Raw genomic sequence first — 19516 nt, 5'->3', positions numbered from 1 at the left:
CCCTGTTTTTGCTTACATATGGGTGTAATTAAGACAAATTATGGTGGGCCGATCTGAGGGAACCACTAGTCTTTAAGTATTTGTGTGCATGTGTGGGCTTACATCTGAAACGGCCATTAAGTTGAGGGCACAACAAGAAGCCTTTAAAAGGGACTTGATGTGGACTGTAAGTGCTGCTCTGTGAGGAAATCACCCTGCCAGTAGTTTGTCTAGTTAAAGGACAGACAGAGGGTGCTGGAGAGGGCATCTCCACTAGATAAGAGGACAAGACCTCATACTGAGCAATAAAGGGAAATGGACCAATACCTGACAGTTCTTCTTCACTTACACATGTGTGAGTGCTTTCTGCTGTTCTCGCTTAGATACATGTTGGTTTATAAAAACGTCAGGTTTATAGAGTTCAAGCAGAGTGACTTAACTGTATTTGGAAAGTATTGTGCGCTTGGTTTGGACATTTATTTTGGTTTGGTTTTCCAAATTATTTTCTTGTTATTTGTCTAGTGAAGGGTGGATCCCCCAGAAGCATGGGTCATTTTTAACCCCCTTCAAAACAAGAACGTTTTTTATGCATTGCGAAAGTGTTTTAGATGTTCCTTGTACAAATGTACCTTACACAATTTCTGTGAGGTGTTTAAATGGTTGTTCTCAGAGAAAATATCTACACTGTAAACCCAGATAAGTTGAATATACTTAAAAAAAAATGAAGCAAACTTGTTGCCCTAAAAACTTTAAGTAATGATTACTTAAACATATAAACTGTTCTAACAACAATTTTAAGTTGAATAGACTTCTTCCAATATTCCTGCACTCTTAACCCAGATTAGTTGACATTACTAGAAATTTGTGAGGAAACCCCTTGCATATAACTTTAGTTTTTATCACTTTATATTACTTTTGATGTTATAAATGGTATTATAACACAGAATTGTTGACTGATTTTAAGTCAGTCATTGAATAAACGTGATTCTCCACAGAAACACACACAAAACTGCACTTTAAAAAATACTTTGCTGCCTTAAAATTTTTTGTTGAATCAACTCGGATTTACAAGTCATTTCAACTTACTATTATTTATATTGACTAGAGATGAGTTGTTATAACTACAGGTGAGTTGTTATAAATTATAAATTTAAGTTGACTTTTCTCAACTATATTTTATAAGTTGTGACAACTAATTTCTGTTGACATGACTTGTAAATCTGAGTTGATTCAACAAAATATTTTAAGGCAGCAAAGTTTTTTTTTACAGTGTGTGTTTTTGACATGCATTGTCAGTACTGTGGAGAGAAATACAATAAAGTGTTCTGAACAGTGTTCATGTACAGAAACACTGATCACCTGAACGGTGACTTTACAAAATTATAATTTACAAAAAAACAACATCAATAATATAAGAGCTTAAACCTATATGACATTTTATTAACAAATATTTAAGTAGTGAAAGTTCTTATCAGTTTTTATTCTGTGAAAAAGCAGAAAATAGTCAAAGTATTCAGGCGCAAAGGATTATGGGTATTCCTCACAACATGGACTAATAAAATTAATTAAATTCATTCTACTTGAATGTTTCAGTTTAATGGATTTTGTAAGCTTAAAAGTTAAATCAACTAAACTTTTTTAAGCTTTGGCTATAATATTAAGTGATGTTTATTTGATTGTTTAAGTAAAGACAATATCAGGGTTAACAGTGTACAGTACTGTGCAAACGTCTTAGGACACCATGCAGAATTAGATTTGCTGTTTTTGCAATGTTATAGTGATCATATATAATTGTTTCTCAGTCTCTTTACATCCAGAAAATACAGGAAATGTGTATAGTATTAAAAACTGTATAAAAATATAAACTGATTGTTTAGGGTAAACTCCCCTTCCACTTGAGCAATAGCAGGAAACTGCAGTTGTGGTTTAAAAGAGCATATTTTTTATTTTTCTTGTCAAAAATGACAATTGTTTCGCTAGATAAGGCCCTTATGCCTCGTTTGGGATTGTTTATAGTCCTTTGAAACTTCGTTGAAAAAAACTGTTAAGTGTTGAGTTAAGTATTAAATGTTGGGCTCTATTAAAGTCCATTAAACTGAGAAAAATCCTGGAATGTTTTCCTCAAAAAACATAATTTCTTCTCGACTGAACAAAGAAAGACATCAACATTTTGGATGACATGGTGGTACGTAAATTATCTGGATTTTTCTTTGGAATATTCCTTTAAGTACAAAATTAGTGTGCGAAAATAAAGCACTTTAAGTACACTACTACTTTTTCACCTGGGAACGTTGGGTCAAAAAGGGACAAGCCCAGCAGCTGGGTTGAAGTTAACCCAGAAAGTGTTTAATTTAACCTAGCATGGGTTAATTACAACCCAGAAGGTTGGGCTCATCCATTTTTGACCCAATGCTGGGTTGAAAATAACCCAGCATTTTTAGAGCATATGTGTCTGTTGAATTTCAACAAAAGCAAACATTGGGAGTGACAAAGTCACCCAACAGCAAATGTAAAAAAACTGAGAGCATGACAAAACCGTTGAAAGATGTAACTAAAAATCTGGGTTCTTCAAAAAAAAGTCCTAAAACATTAGTATTTTGTTGTTGAGAAATGAATTTGAACTTATTTTCTCTGCAGTATTGAAGATCGGAAAACACTACATCTTTTTATTATGTTTTCCCCATTTCAATTTATTTTAAATAAATGCAATAAAAACACAATTTTTACAAAGAATTTGGCAGAAATATTGTCGGTAGTTGACAGAATGAAACAAAAATGATTATTTTACTAAAACACATACCTATAAATAGTTAATCTAGAAAAACTGAATGGGGCCATTCATATTTTTTCCTCAGCAATATATATATATAAATATATATTTCGGTTGGCAGATTTGTCACGTTTTAAGAATAAACCTCTATTTCTTATTCCGTCAGTAGGCATTTTTTTACAGTGAGAAACATATACACAGGACATCACACAGCAGTCGCACACATTTTGCAGCATCTGTAGGTCACACTGACTTTCAAACTGATTCACTAATGCTGTCTTTTGCCCCTCCACCTCTTCTCTCTCTGTCCCTCTCTCTCTTTCTCTCTCTTCTCTTTCTCTTGCTCTAAAGCTGCATTCTTAAGAAACAGATGATATAGAGAAAATCGAATGCGAAGCATAAAAAATACTTTTACAGAGCCTGTAAAATTCAAAGCTTGGATTACGTGTGCTACTTCTAAATGAAGTTTGTGATTTACATGACAAGCTAACTGGAATCGACTCACTAACTAAATTTGCCAGTGGTTTATGTGAATATAATCAACATGTTCATTTATACATGTCATTTCTGACCTTCAGAGTTGTTTTGAAAGGCTTTATTTTAGTCCCTATTTTCATTATAAACATCCTCATTATAGAGAGAGTTTGGTAGTTTTGTGTGTTAGATTTTCCTATGCTCTGCTTTGCTATTCTCTCTCTCTTTGCATAATGTTGACCTAGATAAAAACGTGCATTGTGGCTTTTCATTACAGCCTATTCTGTTGCATTTCCTGTGGTTTTCTGCCCAACAGATTTAGCCTTTGTGTGTACCTGTCTGTAATGCTGTATAGCTTAAATGGAGCCAAAATGAAAAATATATATGAACTGAAGGATATTGAAGTGATGTGAGGAGTAATGTCACTCATACTGTCTGCTCAGACACAGTAAATTGAGCTCATTTTCTGACTCTGTGTTGCAGGTTTTGGCAGGGGGAATATACGGTAGCCGTGAGCATCAATGACTACCTGGACGTCTACTGTCCGTATTACGAGACCCCACAGCCTCACAGTCGTATGGAGCGCTACATCCTTTTCATGGTTAACCATGATGGTTACCTCACCTGTGAGCACCGCATGAGAGGCTTCAAACGATGGGAGTGTAACCGGCCCCAGAGCCCAGAGGGACCCCTACGGTTTTCGGAGAAGTTTCAGCTCTTCACCCCTTTCTCACTTGGTTTTGAGTTTCGACCCGGACACGAATACTATTACATATGTAAGTGTGCGCATTTCCAATACAACTAATTCCATTTCCGAGCAACAAGTATTATAATAGTCATATAAAATCTATTATAATCATCGAAAACCATGTCACAAGCTCTTTATGCATTTTTAAACATTTACAGTTGCATTTATTTGTTTATTTGTTACAGCTACAGCTGTGGTTTGTTTACTATTCATATTCCCCTGGTTTTAGTTCATTTGTCATCAGATCCTTTGTATACAGTGCAGGTGTAATTATGCGTTCAGACACAGAGCCGCATGTGTAATTAATTGGAGCTCAAAACTGACTAAAGCAAAATTTCAACATATTCTTAAACCCATACGACACACCATGACAATGGCGGATTGTTTTTTTGTTACCCATCCATAGGTTGAAATAAGCCAGCAGTTTTTATGCAATTAATCATTATTAATCTTTTAACAGCCCCAAGGGCAATTCCAACAAAAAAGCACAGATGGGAGTGGTAATATAGGTGGGTTATTTACTCAAAAGGCACAAATTAAATAACACAGACGCAACAGCTGATTTCCATAATGACTTACCCAGTCTACCAAGAGCAGCGCAAATTAGGCCTTGTCCACACGGACACAGGTATTTTTATAACCGGAGTTTTTCCTACTGCGGTATAAAAAATCCCCTCCACACATGCTTGGTTTAAAATAAATCTCTGCATACATGAACACGCAAAAACACACGATCACATGCTGTCAAGAGCATGCCACACCAGCAGGCGGTGATATAACCATAAATGTAAAGTCGCGTTGGCCAATCAGAAGCCTTTATCAGAAGCAAAAACCCCGGTTGTACTGTATACACGAGAACACCGCAACCGGTGACGTCATGACGTCATACTCCGTTTTTGTGTGACGAACGGCCGAACCACGAAAAAAAAAGGTTATAAAAATAACAATGTTCGTGTGGACAAGGCCTTAGTTCAGGGTCACAAATAAGCAGAGCTGATGGTCCTCAGATGCGAGTGATTTATACTAACGCCTGATGCGCTTGAGTTCGGCACCATCGACATCTCAGCTGAAAATTTGGGGTGTGAAATCCCAGCTAACGAAGCCATAGTACTACACTGAAAAGAACTGGATGACAAAAAATGAAGGTGTATCTGGTATTGTGTGCCTTCTCCTAGTGACTCTCCAGCAAAAATAAAAAATAACATGGCTTGGCAAACAATATTTTTGAATAATATGTTCCTCTGGCATTCCAAATAAACTGTTACGTGTTAAAACAATCGTCTGACTTTAACTACACGGTCTCTGATCTCTGCAATGCCTCTCTTATCAGCAACAATTGCAGGGATTTTAAGCGCCAATTAATTTAAGACGAGCTTTGTTTTGTCCAGTGCAATTACCAGTAATATCACACCTGCCATCATTAGTACACGCGTGAATCATTTTAATATTCTCCTCCCCAAAATTTTGCAGTTGCAAAAAATAACTAGACCAAATCTGTTCAGCGCTACTGATCCACTGTGCGTCTTTAGTAAATAATGACGGTCAATATTTAACAACAAAATTATGGTTTGCGCTGGGGCAAGCTGTTAGTAAATATGGCCCTAAATCTGTTTAATGGGTAAAATGTTTATATTTCAGCACTGGCGGCCAGTAGCTTCTTTTTCGAGGGTGCACGATGCGAAGATCGTCGCAACATGTATTTAGCCCGTCATGTGTGGCTTGTCATGTCAAAGTGTGTGTTCGGCGCGTCATGTGAACCATGTGCATCATGCATCTTGTCAAAATAAGTGCCTGCTGCAGACGCGTCTAAAGGGTTTATGATAAAAGAGATGCTCGCATTTGCTAGATACTTGCTTAATCTCATGTGTAGAGTTTATTGTTAAGTTAGGGGCTAAACATACCAAAGCTTTTAAACGCGTTGAGGACGCCGATGCCAGACGTTTTTCAGCCGAGCGCTTTGGTAGCTCTGATACTTGAGCTGTGAGCCGGTTGGTTGCTGTGGTAATGTCCCGCCCCTCCTCCATTGTGATTGGATGGCCGTGTGAGAACTCACATTGACGAGCGGAGCTTTTCACTCAAAGTTTAATCTCTTTCAACTCCGAGCGCCGGTTTTCAGCCCGGAAAAAACGCTAGCTGTTGGCTTATTTGAAAAAAAAAACGCAGAGTTTCCATTGGAATCAATTGAAAACATGCGCCGGCCGCGGGCGTAAAAGCTTTGGTGTGCACGCCCCCTTAGTGTCTTGCGAGTATTTTGTGAAATTGAGCATCTCTTTTATCTTGAACCCTTTCAATGCGTCTGGATTTTGACGGGACGCATGATGCACGTGGTTCGCATGACGCGACGAACACATGTTTTGAAATGACGAGCAACACAGAGTAAACTCCAAACACATATTTTAAATTTGCGCCCCACGGAAGAGAAGTCGAGTAAGGGACTTTGTAAAAAGTTCCAACATTATATTTATACAAACAAACATTTTGATTGGGAGCTGTGGTGAAATATATTTTTACGTGAACAGACTGATTTGTTTTTAAGAGAGTCCAAAAATCATTTCCGAGTTCACTACAAATGTGTTGTGAGTGAAATTCGAAAGACAGACATTATCAGAGATTAACATTAGCATAAAAACAATGTGTCTCTTCTGACATGACTTCTCACTTCAGATCACCACTAACCCCTTGTATTATTTATTACTTTATTAATACTCTCATTAAACCTACGCTTTAGAAATGCAGTAAGCCGGAAGGAAAACAAAAGACTCTTCACTTAAACCGTATCAGCTTGTGGTTTGCACGCTGTTTGATCTCATAACTCATCACATCTGTTTTGTTTTGTTTCTATACTATCAATTATTTTCTTATACAAATGTTTTTTGATGAGATTCCGGCTTCATTGCATCTTGGGACAGAACGTCCCTGAGTTACAGCACATATGGAGAGGCACGGATAGATTAAGAGAGGAATTGAAATGGAGAAATAGAGAAGCTTTAATCTTAATAGCTTAAGAGTTTTCTAAATGAGAAACATCCAACAGCTCATTCCCATTAACCTCCCAAAGCATTAAACAGTTCGGTTCAAACAGGAAATTTCTCCTTTCATTATTTGTTTTACTGTCCTCTGCCGAAGACAGCTCGCTGTGGCTGGACAAGATAAAAAATAGACATGGTTTGTCTTTATTTAGTTTATCGTCTAACTGTTTTATTAAGATAAGTTTAGTAAACTTATCAGGAAATTGCCGGGAAAAACAAAGCGAACGAATCAGTAATGTACACAGTGATTACAATGCCAAACATGAGAGGCTTTGGTGCGGTCAGGAGCCACATGTGTACTGTGTACAGTATGGAGCCTGATGACTTTGAGCTTCTGCAAGCTTTTTGTCCCTGTCCATCAGGAGACATCCGCACCACAGCCAGACGTGCCTCTCTCTCTTTCTGTCTCTCCCATTTAACTGTTGATTATTCCCTGATTGACAGCTCAGACTGAAAGTGCGAGAAGCTTGAATTGGGGGTGTTGTGAGTCGACATCCCCTCCACACCAACCCCCATAAATCAGCGGGGCATAGCGCTGCTTATCATACACGCCGCAGTGTTGTCTCTTCACGGAGAGAGAAGAGTTCAAAGATACCCTTCAACTCTGCTGTTTCAGCCCTATCCCCCCAAACTGATTTTTAATGCACCGTCCTTCCAGCTCCCAGCCAGGCCCTGCATTGTGAAGACTTTTGTTTTCGACCGTGGGGCAGGGCTGGAAAAGGCCTTCGGACACCCCCACCTCCACCCAAGTCAACTTTAGAGACACTCCCAGGGAGGATTGTTTGGATACCGGCATCTCTATGGCCATCCCGGGCCCTTGGGAATTGATGCTTTGAGGCGGGGTCGAGAAGGTCACTGATGATAGATAGATTTGGGAGGTTATCAGGGGAAGTGGGGGTCGATCTTGATTGTCTGCTGGTAAAAGAACACGTCCATCAGGTCTAGTCAGACTTAACCCCAGACTTCCATCTCTCCGCCCGTATTGATCGCCGTGATGACATCTTGACAGGCGTCTTTTACACAGCTGCTGGTGGTTGAGGTTGGGCGCTCTCCAATAAACCTAAGATCCGGTGTAGTGGACATGCAACAGGAATACACAATGACCTGGGAAGCGCGATGGGGGAAGGGATGCCGAGCCTGAAGATGACAAACTCTCGACAACTCGGCCTGCGACTCGTACTACAACAGCTTGACCAGGACGCTCAAAATAAGTGGATGTGCTGGACGATCAAGCGCATTCCTTTTGACTTCACTTTTTGGATGTTTGGAAGTTCAAATCATATTTCACTTACAGTCGGGACCTTATAAGGAAATAATCGAGATGTTTGTTGGGTCTGCAGAGCAGAGATGAATAAAGTCATCTGTCAGACGGATTACGTCTGGACAGGCGAGATGAACTGTGCTGGAGATGTGATGCCGGCTCACTCAATACTGACTCACAGGTCACAGACTGCACTGTGGTATAATTCGCTATGGAGACACTCTGTGTGACAGGCTATTGTATGTGACGACACCAAGCTGGAGAAGGTCAGAGCAATCTCCTCTGAATGGAGAAAATATGGGACTTTGTTCTTTATTTGCTTGTCGTGGGGTCAAAGTTTTAGTGTCATCTCAGAACAACGACCGAATCTTAAACAGATTAATAGGCCACATATTTATTCAACATTCAAATGTTTCTGTTTACTCTAAGCACATTTTGCACGATTGAAGTCAACTTCCTGCATTGTGTGGACCTCATTATTTTTTCTCCAATTTCCTGTCAACAGCTTCTCCTCATCCCAACCACGCCGGCAAGCCTTGTTTAAAGTTGAAGGTGTATGTTAAACCCACAAGTAAGTCATGCTTTATGTTTCTCGCATTGACCACCATCCAAAATTATATCCAGTCGTGTCTGCTCACCAGCCGGCTGTTGGACATAACAGGCATGCAAATAATTTGTGTTAGTCACATCTTCCAGAAACATTTTGTTAATGAGATGTCCTATTTATTTTAAGCCGCAGAAATTGTGTTCAGATGAGATCTGCATCCATCACAGTAACAGCTGAATTAATGGGAGTGATTATTGTGAAATACAGTACGTGCAAAAGTCTGAAGGGGCGGTCACACTACACTATTTGTTCCATTGACTTCATATGGACGCGAATGCGGCAGACCAAAAACGCAAGCTCGTGTGAAGATATTTAGCATTTTGCTGCGCACCAAAGATCAAGTCTGGTTAACTCTGACATGCAAATTCGTATCATGTGGAGACATGTGACTAGTAGAAAAGTGACCTTTGTCTCTAATGAAAAAGATGAAAAAGGTGGATGAAGCCAAAGAACTTAAATTGACGAAGCTCTCCCCCTCATATTCGCATTAATGTCCAAAAAATATTTGCATCTCTAAACACACATACAATAAACATTAAATGGAAAAACAAATTAAAATAAAATAAAATCCATTAATAAAAAAAAAAATAATAATGTTCATCTAAATCAACTAAATTTGTTACATATTGCTTCAGGCACAAAAGTAAATTTGTACTCGTTTGTGGAACATCTCATTGATCTTAAACCAATAATATTGTGTGCCATCCTCATCATTTGCTGTTCATAATAAAATGAGAGACTTCGCAAAGGAACACCTACATTTTTTTGCAAATTTACAATACCTTGCAAGCGATTCCTATCCTTTACCTACAGATAAAGGAAAAGGAGAAAATACTTTCCACAAAAAAATTATAAAAAGTCATAAGAATATCTCTCTGTTTGTGACTATATATAATTATTTGTCTGTCTCTTTATTAAAATACAACTAGATAAATGCAGGAAATTTGTATGCAGTGTTAAAAACAGAATACAATTATAAGCTAAAGTGCCAAGTATTTAGTGTGACCTCCCCTTACACTTGAGCAATAGCAGGCAGCTGCAGGCTCTCTTAAACCTAAATGAAATGAAAGCCTACTTTCTAATTCTAATCTAAGGACTTCAGTTTTCTTAAAAGAGTTTAAAAATGTGCTTAGTGCCAAGAGAGGTCCCCCTTAATATTGACTTTTGCCAGAAGATAACATTCACTTAAAGCAGTGGTTCTCAAACTGGGGGCCGCGAGATGGTGCCAGGGGGGCCCCAGTTTTATGACATTTCATAAAACACATAAATTTATCATGAATTCTGTGTAATTAAACCAAAAATTAACCCCGGAATTAGTTTTTATGCGATAACGACTGTCAGAAAACATGAAAGGAAGGAGACAGAGGAGTTGAACCAGCGAAGGAGAGACTCCCAACAGCAAAGTCTGTCCCCATCATTTTACCCCAGGTAACGTTAGGGATATATGCTCACAGAAAAGTCTGTCCCCATAATTTGATCACATATGGTTAGCTGTAAGCAGTGGCTGAAACTGCTCTTTCAAATAAGCTGCCATAAATATTAAATTAGTATTAATAACTATATGAACATAATAATAGGTCTGGCATTGATAGGGAATTAAGGGCCGTTCACATAGTTTTGAAAATCGTTTTATATTAAACAGAATAGCGGAGCACACACCAAAACTATAACGATACAGATACAATGAACGACATCATTGGGATCAGTTTCTGAGCGATTTTTCCCACCTTATTAAGGATAAACCATTGATAGCATTAAAATCTATTTGAACTTCAAGTGCACGGCCACTTAAAATGACAGTGAAGCTCATTGCTGAGGTCTATAACATTAGATTACCTCCAGTTGCTGTGAAAATTGACTACGTAATGCTTTTTAATCTATTACATTAACTAACTGTTATGCCAAAAGGTAAGAGATTACACAAACTATTAGATTCACTGTTTAGAGTTACGCGAAACGCAGCGTGTTGAGGACATCTGCAAAAGTTTTTATTACAAGCAATATTAAAGGCAAGTGATTTGCGCGAGTGCCGTGAGCGAATTAGCATAAACGTATTGTTTGGTGATGTGGACGATGATATAGTTATCGTTATAGTTATCGTTATAAATTGAACGGCCCTTCAGTGCTTGTATGATGAATGCGGATACTGTATGAACGATATAGTTATACATACATATCCGGATAAGTTACGGCTGTCAATAAGGAAGGATCTTTACTTAAGGCTATTGGGTCTATTTGATATTGTTCCACAATAATCAAGCTCATCTTCTCTTAATACAGACGAGATGAAGCCATTAGGCTACTGCTCCCCTCGACTCAAATCTACGTGCGGCTAGGGGCAGGACAGATGTTATGTCAACAAGATGGCCGCGGCTAGCGACTTCCGGTGTTTGCGAATAAGCCCTATAGAGTAGTATGACATCCTTTATATCTCCGAAGCTTTACCGAATCTTTCCGATAACGTACGAAAAAATGAAGAAGGAGGAGTTACTACCGCGGGTGGAGCGAGTACGAGTCATGCAACACTATACAACACTGTTTAACTTATGATTCACTACATGTTCGTGTCATTTATAATATGCACGCGCCTATTTCCAACATAAGACAGAAGTCTTACTAGCCGCATGCAACTCATGACCCGGTTGGGAAAATCCAGTGCATCAAACACACACGCAAAACTCCGCTGCTACCCCGGATAAACAAACTATATGCATTGTTTTCATAAGGCTGGCTTTCTTCTCCTTACATCCAAAAACACACTTCTTCATTTATGCCATTGTTGAGCTTTGAAATTAAACAAAGCTGTCGCGTGATGTGAATGTTTGTAAGTTCTAGCGTCTCCCGCTGATTGACGAGTGGGCGGGGTTTTCCGGGGGAAGTGCCCATATAAAGAAGTGATACGTATAGACAACCCCTGAAACGTCAGTTGGACACGTAATAGAAAAAAACTTTCCGAAAATTGTACGAACCCTGGCGAAGTGCATTCGGCACAGAAATACTCTGTAACACATACAACTGCTTTTTTAACACTTTGCCTACGTTTAGCATGAGGAAACAACTCTATAACTGTGTTAGTAAGTCAGTATGCTTGAAATACCATTGAACCACCCCTTTAACAGCTTTCTTTTTTATATAAAATTATTTTTCAATTTAATATTTTTTTTTCTAAAACTACTTTTGGCACAAAATACTGAAAGACTTTGACTGTTGCCATCATAAGCTTGATTTTATGTGACATTTTAATGTGACTCATTATTTATTTTTCTTTATTTAAAAAAGTGTATTTTTGTTAGTTTGTTGTTGTAAATGTTCTAATTTGGACAGAGATTGGGCAATTTTCAAAGAGTTTAATTAAATGTTCATGTTATATATTTTGATTGCCTTTGTAAGTAAAATTGTAACTGCTTAACTAGGCATGTAATATTAAAATATCAATAAATTGATCGAATCGAATCAAATCATAATCGCATCAAAGATGTGTTTGATGTATTGGCAAAAATCGCATCGCTGGTGGAGAAAATCTTTTTTTGTTGTTGTATCGAATCATAATGAACTGTCCGATTTACACAAACCTACTAAATAGTACATATTAAGACCTTTTTAAAGCGTACAGCCCCAGTGACAGTGTAGGATGATTAGCTTACAACACCAGCAAACTTATTGACAAACTGTTTTGTGAATGCACTTGGAAAACCAACAACACTGGAAAAAAAATTATTCATTGAATTTACTCAATTTTTTTAAGGTAAGTGGTTGCAATGAATTTATTTAAGCTACATTTAAACAAAAAAGATTAGTAAAGTAAAATAAAATATACAACTTTTGTTTAAATGTAGCTTAAATAAATTGATTGCAACCACTTGCCTTGAAAAGTTGATTAAATTCAATGAATCATTTTTTTCAGTGAACCGTTTGGCTCCTCTAAATGCAAATCCGGTGCAATCACTGGCACAAATATGTCAATTTCTTGTTATCTATGAAAATGATTGCATGCAACAACAAACCCCAAAACAGATCCTCTGAATCCCAGTAATTAAACTGTAATTAGGTCAAGCTGTGAACCCCTGCTGCTTTGAGTACAGGTATGCATTTCCTAGAGCTTCCATCCCCGTTTGCTGTCTCTCTCCGTTTATGTGTTTCAGATGGTTCGGGCTATGAATCTCCAGAGCCTTTCCTTACTGATCGGAGCCATCGCTGCAGGGCAGACGGCCCGTGCCTAACCGTGCTGCTGTCCCTGCTGCTAGCCTTACTGCTGGCCCGCGTCTAAAAGCTCCACGGCAACCCGGACTGCCCACCGTTCTCCCTCCATCCGTACTCCCTCAGGGAAGCCCTCTCATCCGGCCCACGGGCTAACGCGCAGTCTGAGTCATGCATCTCCCTTACCGATTGAGCCCGGTGCTCCTCGCGGCTAATCTGAGCAGAGAGACATTCGGCCGACTCTGGGGCTTTATGCTTATGGTACAAATTAGCATCTGATGAGACTTGAACACCTGGATGTGGAATGTGACCTTTTATATAAGCTGATTATGTAATCAAGGCTTAATGTGCCATTTTTTCACCGTTTAGGGTTTCAATCAAATAATTTGGATAGCTATAATGCACCCCTGTATCATCTTTCTGTTTACATTGTTTAAGCCCCAATGTAGAAATACCCAGAAATAAAGGGGTTTATCCCAATAACAAGCAACACCAAAGGACTCTCTTCAGAGTGAAGAGAAAGATAAACCGTGTTTCGTTGTAGCCAGCAGTTAGGGAATTAGTGGTAGACATTCACATGCATGTGAAACACTGTGAAACCGATCTCTTGTTACAATAGTGATGATATATTTTTATTAGCGACAAAATGAAAATAGGCTCACAGACATTCTTCTGGTGTACAGGCTCTCAAATGGTGCGGATCGGATCAGCTGTCAGTGTTCACCGCTGGCCTAAAAACTGTGTATCTGTGCAGTGTGGTCGACTAGAGGAACAAGGACTCTCAATCTCTTAGATTAGATTATTTGCTTTGGTGCGAAACCCAAATGCCGCTTAACAAGCATCGGTTTTCTTTTCAGCTCTGTGGGATGAACAAGCAATGATTGTTTCAAAACTGATCTCCGATGATCAGTGATCAGCCACTTTTAAATCACCAGTGTAATACGACAGCACTAAAGGGTCGGACAAAAAGGAAATGGATTTTTTTGTATTCTATTTCATGTTATTTTTGTAGCATTTAAAAGCGACATTAATTATTCATGTGATATGAGGAATGGTTTTAGCGTCTTGAGTGGCGATACAGCGTGTGAGTCAGCACTCGGGACGTGTTCAGATGGGCCCACTCGTTCACTCTTACTGTTGTTATTGTGATCATGTCAAACTGTATTCAGTATTTAAAACGACAGAAAGCATTTGTTTCCATCCGATTTGATTGTGTCCTCTTTTTCATGTGACGTTTTGTACAGACGACATGTTTTGTCAAACTGAAGAAACATGCTAAGAACAAAAAAATAAAGAGCTTTTGTCTATAAGACGCAAAGACAATGCTATGAGGAAAAATGGAAATGGGAATTCATTGTTTGAACTTGACAAGTGACATCTTGGCTCAGCTTGGCTTTCTGGAGTTGAAGGTTTTGTACATTTCTAATGGCATTTGTGTGTTTCACCAATAGCATATATTGAGTCATGTGAGCGCATTAAGCATTGTGTAATGTGAGGATCTTTGCTGACATATAGGTTACATTAAAGGTGAAGCCCAAAACCCGGATTTGTATATCCCAAAAACACTAAATGCCAACATAAACAACCTTTCTTTTTACTGTTTATCACTTTGCCCTGTAAACCTTTCCTTATCCGTAAGGTCGTCATGTGCAGTGTATAAAGGAAGTTATTTGAGCCAACAGTGTTATGGAATATCCCTAAAATTATTGCATGGTTTAAAACAAAATAAATGTTCCCAAAGTAAATAAGTCAGCAACCATTTTCAATAACAGTTAAGTAAAATTATAGTATTTTAGTTTATGCCCTCTTGTTAAAGGAAGTACACTTTAAAAAAATCTCATCCCAGCATTGGTTCAAGAATGGACCAGCCCAGCCCCTTGTGTTGTAACTTAACCTATGCTGGGTTGTATTAACTCCAAATGCTGGGTTGTTTTAACATTGTTTGGTTAAATATAAACATAATCTGGATTAATTTAACCCCAATGGCTGGGCTCTTCCCTTTTTGACCTAAAGCTGTGTTGAAAGTAAAAAGTAAAGAGTGTAAAGACCAAATTGCATGTGAATATGGCTATACTGCAAGTATAGCTCCATTATAAGGTGAGATGTACACCAAAACTCCTAATGCAAAATAATACTGGAGCTCTTACAATCACATTTGAAATGTACAGAATTAATGGCCGTTCACATTATAACAATAACGTTAACTATAACGATAACTGTAATGCATCCTCAACGAGACGATAACGATAACTTGCGCAAATAATTTCTTGTACTAAAAACTTTTGCAGCTGTTTACATGTCACTGAATGTGTTCTTGATGCATTTACGGGTATGATGACAAAATTTTCAAAAACCCCAAAGCTCAATTTATATATATTTATTTTTAATATTTGCATGAAAATTGAACAGAATGTAGAATTTTGTAAGTTCTTTTAAATTAAATCGTGAACAAAAAAAGAGCAGGTCCCCGGCACTCAGTCAAACAAAAAAGGAGAAGGAATTAATAAAAAGTCTTTATTAAATATGGCTTAAGTCATATTTAATAAAGGCTTTTTATTAATTCCTTCTCCTTTGAGTGCCGGGGACCTGCTTTTTGTATTTGGATTTTTCCCTACCCCAGAGCACCTTTCACAAACTTTATACTTTACCTGAGCGCCAGGTTGAACTGTTTGTTATTCATTAAATCATGAACATTTAGGGGTGGTTTCCCAAACAGAGATTATCTTAAACCAGGACTAGGCCTCAGTTTGATTAGGAAATATAACTAGTTTTATCAAACATGCCTTGGTAAATAGTATACATTACATGCATTTTAAGGCAAAACAAAGGGCACTGATGTACTTTAAGATATGTCTGTGCAAGTTGTTTTCAGTTTGGACAGCTCTTAAATTTATTTTAGTCTAGGACTAGTCTAATCCCTGTCCGGGAAACCGCCCCTCACTGTTTTAGTTGGGCACCAATGGGCCTCAGACCCATGGTTACCATAATTTTTAAAATGATGCATGCAGTGGACATTATGACAGGACGTTCACTGTAGTCTATTACCAGAAATGTGACTACCAAACTTATTTAAATACCCTCTCCTCCATAGATTTAGAGTACCAAGATAAAAAAGATAAATATTTGTGTCCACCTATACCTTTCATTAGTGTCCAGAGTTTAGTGGACCCACACCGACCAGTTGAAAGTGACACAAATTTTTAAACAGTTGCTGCATTGAAAAAAAATATTCATTGAATTTAATCAGTTTTTTGAGGTAGGTGGTTGCAGTCAATTTGTTTGGGCTACATTTAAACAAAAAGTTGCGTAACGTAAAATAAAATACGGGACTTTTGTTTGAATGTAGCTTAAATGAATTGATTGCAGCCACTTACCTTAAAAAATTGATTAAATTCAATGAATCATTTTTTTCAGTGTGTGAACTAAAAACACCCACGGGTTGAAAGCTTAAAATATCAAACGCTTCCAGTGGTCAGAGTTGACGTATTTATTGTCGTATTTAGTAAAAACATACAACAACCATGCGGCGACGAGTGGATATTGAATGAGACGCACTGTAAAAGTCCCGCGCGGCGGAAAAAGTTCGACGCACGTGCAATTTAGGCCGGTGACACACTGTTATAGTGGCATGAACTCCGCCATTCTCTTTAAATATAAAATGATTTTTAAAACTATATTTTTATCGCATGGGTACGCACAAAACAGGGCTGGAAACGTGCATACGCCAGTTCCCACGCAAAGGTTGTGATTTATAAAAAAAAAAAAAACTTGATGGGAGAATGGGCTTGCAGGGTGGGATATTAGGATGATTCATGTAGGCACACTTGCAGGTGATCTATGATTTATAAAGGGAACATTGCTTTGTTTTATAAGTCTTCATAATTTTTGGTGTATGCCATTTTTGGCTTTTGTGCGTACGCAGACTTTTAGTAAGAATCCTACGCACAATTTTATACATAAGACCCCTGGTGTGTAAAGTCACAGAAAACGTGACGCAGCCGCCACGCAACAGAAACGCCACGCTCACGCCACGCAGCCAGTGTGTCACCGGCCTAACAGATGTCCTCAAAACGCTGCGTTTCGCGTAACTCTAAACAGTGAATCTAGTTTGTGTAATCTAACGTTAATATCTTACCTTTAGTCAATGTGGTAGGGAAAAAGCGTAGTCAATTTAACAGCAACTGCATCAGCGCTGGATACCTGAGGTAATTTTACGTTATGGACCTCAGCAATTAGCTTCTGTCATTTCAAATGCGCGTGCACTTGAAGTTCAAATAGATTTGATTGGCTCGATCCGAAAGTGCTCCCAACGATATCGTTCATTTTATCTTTATCGTTATAGTGGCATGAACTCCGCCATTCTCTTTAAATATAAAATGATTTTTAAAACTATATTTTTATCGTTGTTGTTATAATGTTAATGGCTTTCACTAAACATACTCTAAAACAATAAAAGGGGTAGCTTGCACACAATTTGGATTATTTTGTACCATCCACAGGATATCCCCAGCTTTCAGTAAATCTTTCATGGTTAAACAGCATCTGTTTAGCTTATTTGTACACAGGCATTTACCATATGATTGCTATTGACAATGTGTTCAGATGTCACGGTCATCATACAGTACATGTGTTGACGTTCTGGCAGGGCTGTGCTGAGATCAGCTCTGGAATTTGGCCTGGATGCTCAATCAGCTATTAGGTGAGGGATCGGTGGCCTGGCAAGGCTCAGAAAACTGAATGTCCTATCTGAATATTTTATGCAATGTAGACAATGATAAAAAATACATGGGCTGGAAAAGCATCAGTGCAAGATCTGCAGACTTGAAGCGCTGGATGAAATTCAAACATGTAGCTGCAAAAGTTAAAGATCAATGGTGCCTAATCTGCTATCTACAAGAAATGTTATCACAGATAATAAAATGTCTGTATGATATGCAAACCATTTCGGTTACATCTTGACTTTGTATCAGATCACACACCTTATCTTATAGTTTTATTAAATACTATATTAAATACATTATATCTGAAAATCTGTACTTACAAAATTATATTGTTGTAAGCAACACCATATGTTTAAAACTCTTGAGTTTGATAAAAAAAATAGAGCTCTGCTGCCCCCTTGTGAATGAAGCTTTTAAGTGCCATTTGACAGTCAGCTGAAAACCTATATTGGTAATTCTGCCAAGCTCATTTACTTAAGACAACAGCTTACATAAGTTTAACTTTATATTTTATATATTTAACCCATAGTTTCTTCCCGGCCTGCACCTGCCTGTTGTATATACGTTGCCCTCCACTACAGTTCTCTCCCTAAGGTAGAGAAGCACAAACACACGTCTCAAAGCTCCTGAGCAGTCAGTGTGTGTTATGCTGTCTGAGACATGAGCTGTCTGAATGAGAGAAAAGCCAACACATCAAGAGTTAAACAACACCTACAGAAAGCTGACATCAAAAACCTTTATGAAATGAAAAGATTTGGGAATACGCAGAAAATTCTTGGCAAAGATAACAGGAGATCGATGTTTCTTATCAACAAAAATATACAAGAGGTTCAAAAGGCATTGGTGGACATAAAATTGATAAGTGGATATTGTCATCAATCCTATACTGCTCATCTGAGATCAGTAAGTAGTGCATTTCCACCTTTCAAAGATTGTAAGAGAGCAAAAAAACTTGGTAATATTGACTTGAAACTTGAAAGAGGAGACTTAGAGAAGTCAGAACTCGTGTTTGGCCGGAGGCATGACAGCATGAAACAATGTTTGTTTGATGAAGACATTGGTAACTGCAAGAACAATTTGTCCAAAGTCGACCAGCGTACACTGACTCCAGAGACGAATGCATGTAAAAAAATGTGCGTAAAGAATATAAAAAATGGTTTGTGTAATAACATAAAGGGTGATTATTTCAAAGCCTCATCATCTCATGTCGATGACTTGGAATTATTCTCAATTGAATTCAACAGAAATGATAAAATGGATGGACATCCCCAGAAGACTTTCCAAGTGTCATGTAACAAAAAGACAGATTTGAAAAACAGCTCCTTGTTTCCCAAACAAATCAGAGCACCACCAGTCCATAAAAAATTGGATCTTCACAAACGTCCCATGCTGAAAAGTGTAAAGCCCTCGAGGGAGCGGGATGTTCTGCTGTCACACCAAAGCAGCAAGACGTTGTCAAGATACATCCAAGATAACGACGCCATCGCAAGAAGCCAAATATCAAAGGCATCCATAAAGCATGGCCTTGATCTACTCATCAAAGAATATAATTATTCCCAAAATCCTGACAGTGGGAAACAGAGTGTTTTGCATAACAAGGTGTCTGATTTTATATCAGAGCTTTTAGAGATTAAATGTGACTACACTGAGTAAAGTCTTGATCTGTAATATTAATCTTATCAGTTTTGAGGATGATTCACATGTCGGATAAACACCTGCATCAAAAATTA

The 19516-nt window shown here is 38.1% G+C and overlaps 1 protein-coding gene across 2 annotated transcripts in view; it reads left to right on the top strand.

Annotated features, from left to right (window-relative positions):
• The window catches only part of efna2a (ephrin-A2a), a 94730-nt gene extending 80000 nt beyond the window's left edge, over positions 1-14730 (top strand). Inside the window, exons 2-4 of one of the 2 annotated variants that reach the window (XM_055202141.2) lie at positions 3707-3999; positions 8767-8832; positions 13011-14730. In XM_055202141.2, coding sequence (XP_055058116.1) covers positions 3707-3999; positions 8767-8832; positions 13011-13135 — 484 coding nt within the window. In that variant the 3' untranslated portion in view covers positions 13136-14730. Of the gene's footprint in view, positions 1-3706; positions 4000-8766; positions 8835-13010 lie in introns of both variants that reach the window. The other variant, XM_055202142.2, reaches the window with a different exon arrangement.
• Positions 14731-19516: the final 4786 nt, after the last annotated feature.

Source organism: Misgurnus anguillicaudatus, chromosome 2 (genome assembly GCF_027580225.2).
Source record: "Misgurnus anguillicaudatus chromosome 2, ASM2758022v2, whole genome shotgun sequence".
Classification (NCBI taxonomy): domain Eukaryota; kingdom Metazoa; phylum Chordata; class Actinopteri; order Cypriniformes; family Cobitidae; genus Misgurnus; species Misgurnus anguillicaudatus.
Note: the sequence above shows the minus strand (reverse complement) of the source record. Positions and strands in the feature narration are given on the sequence as shown.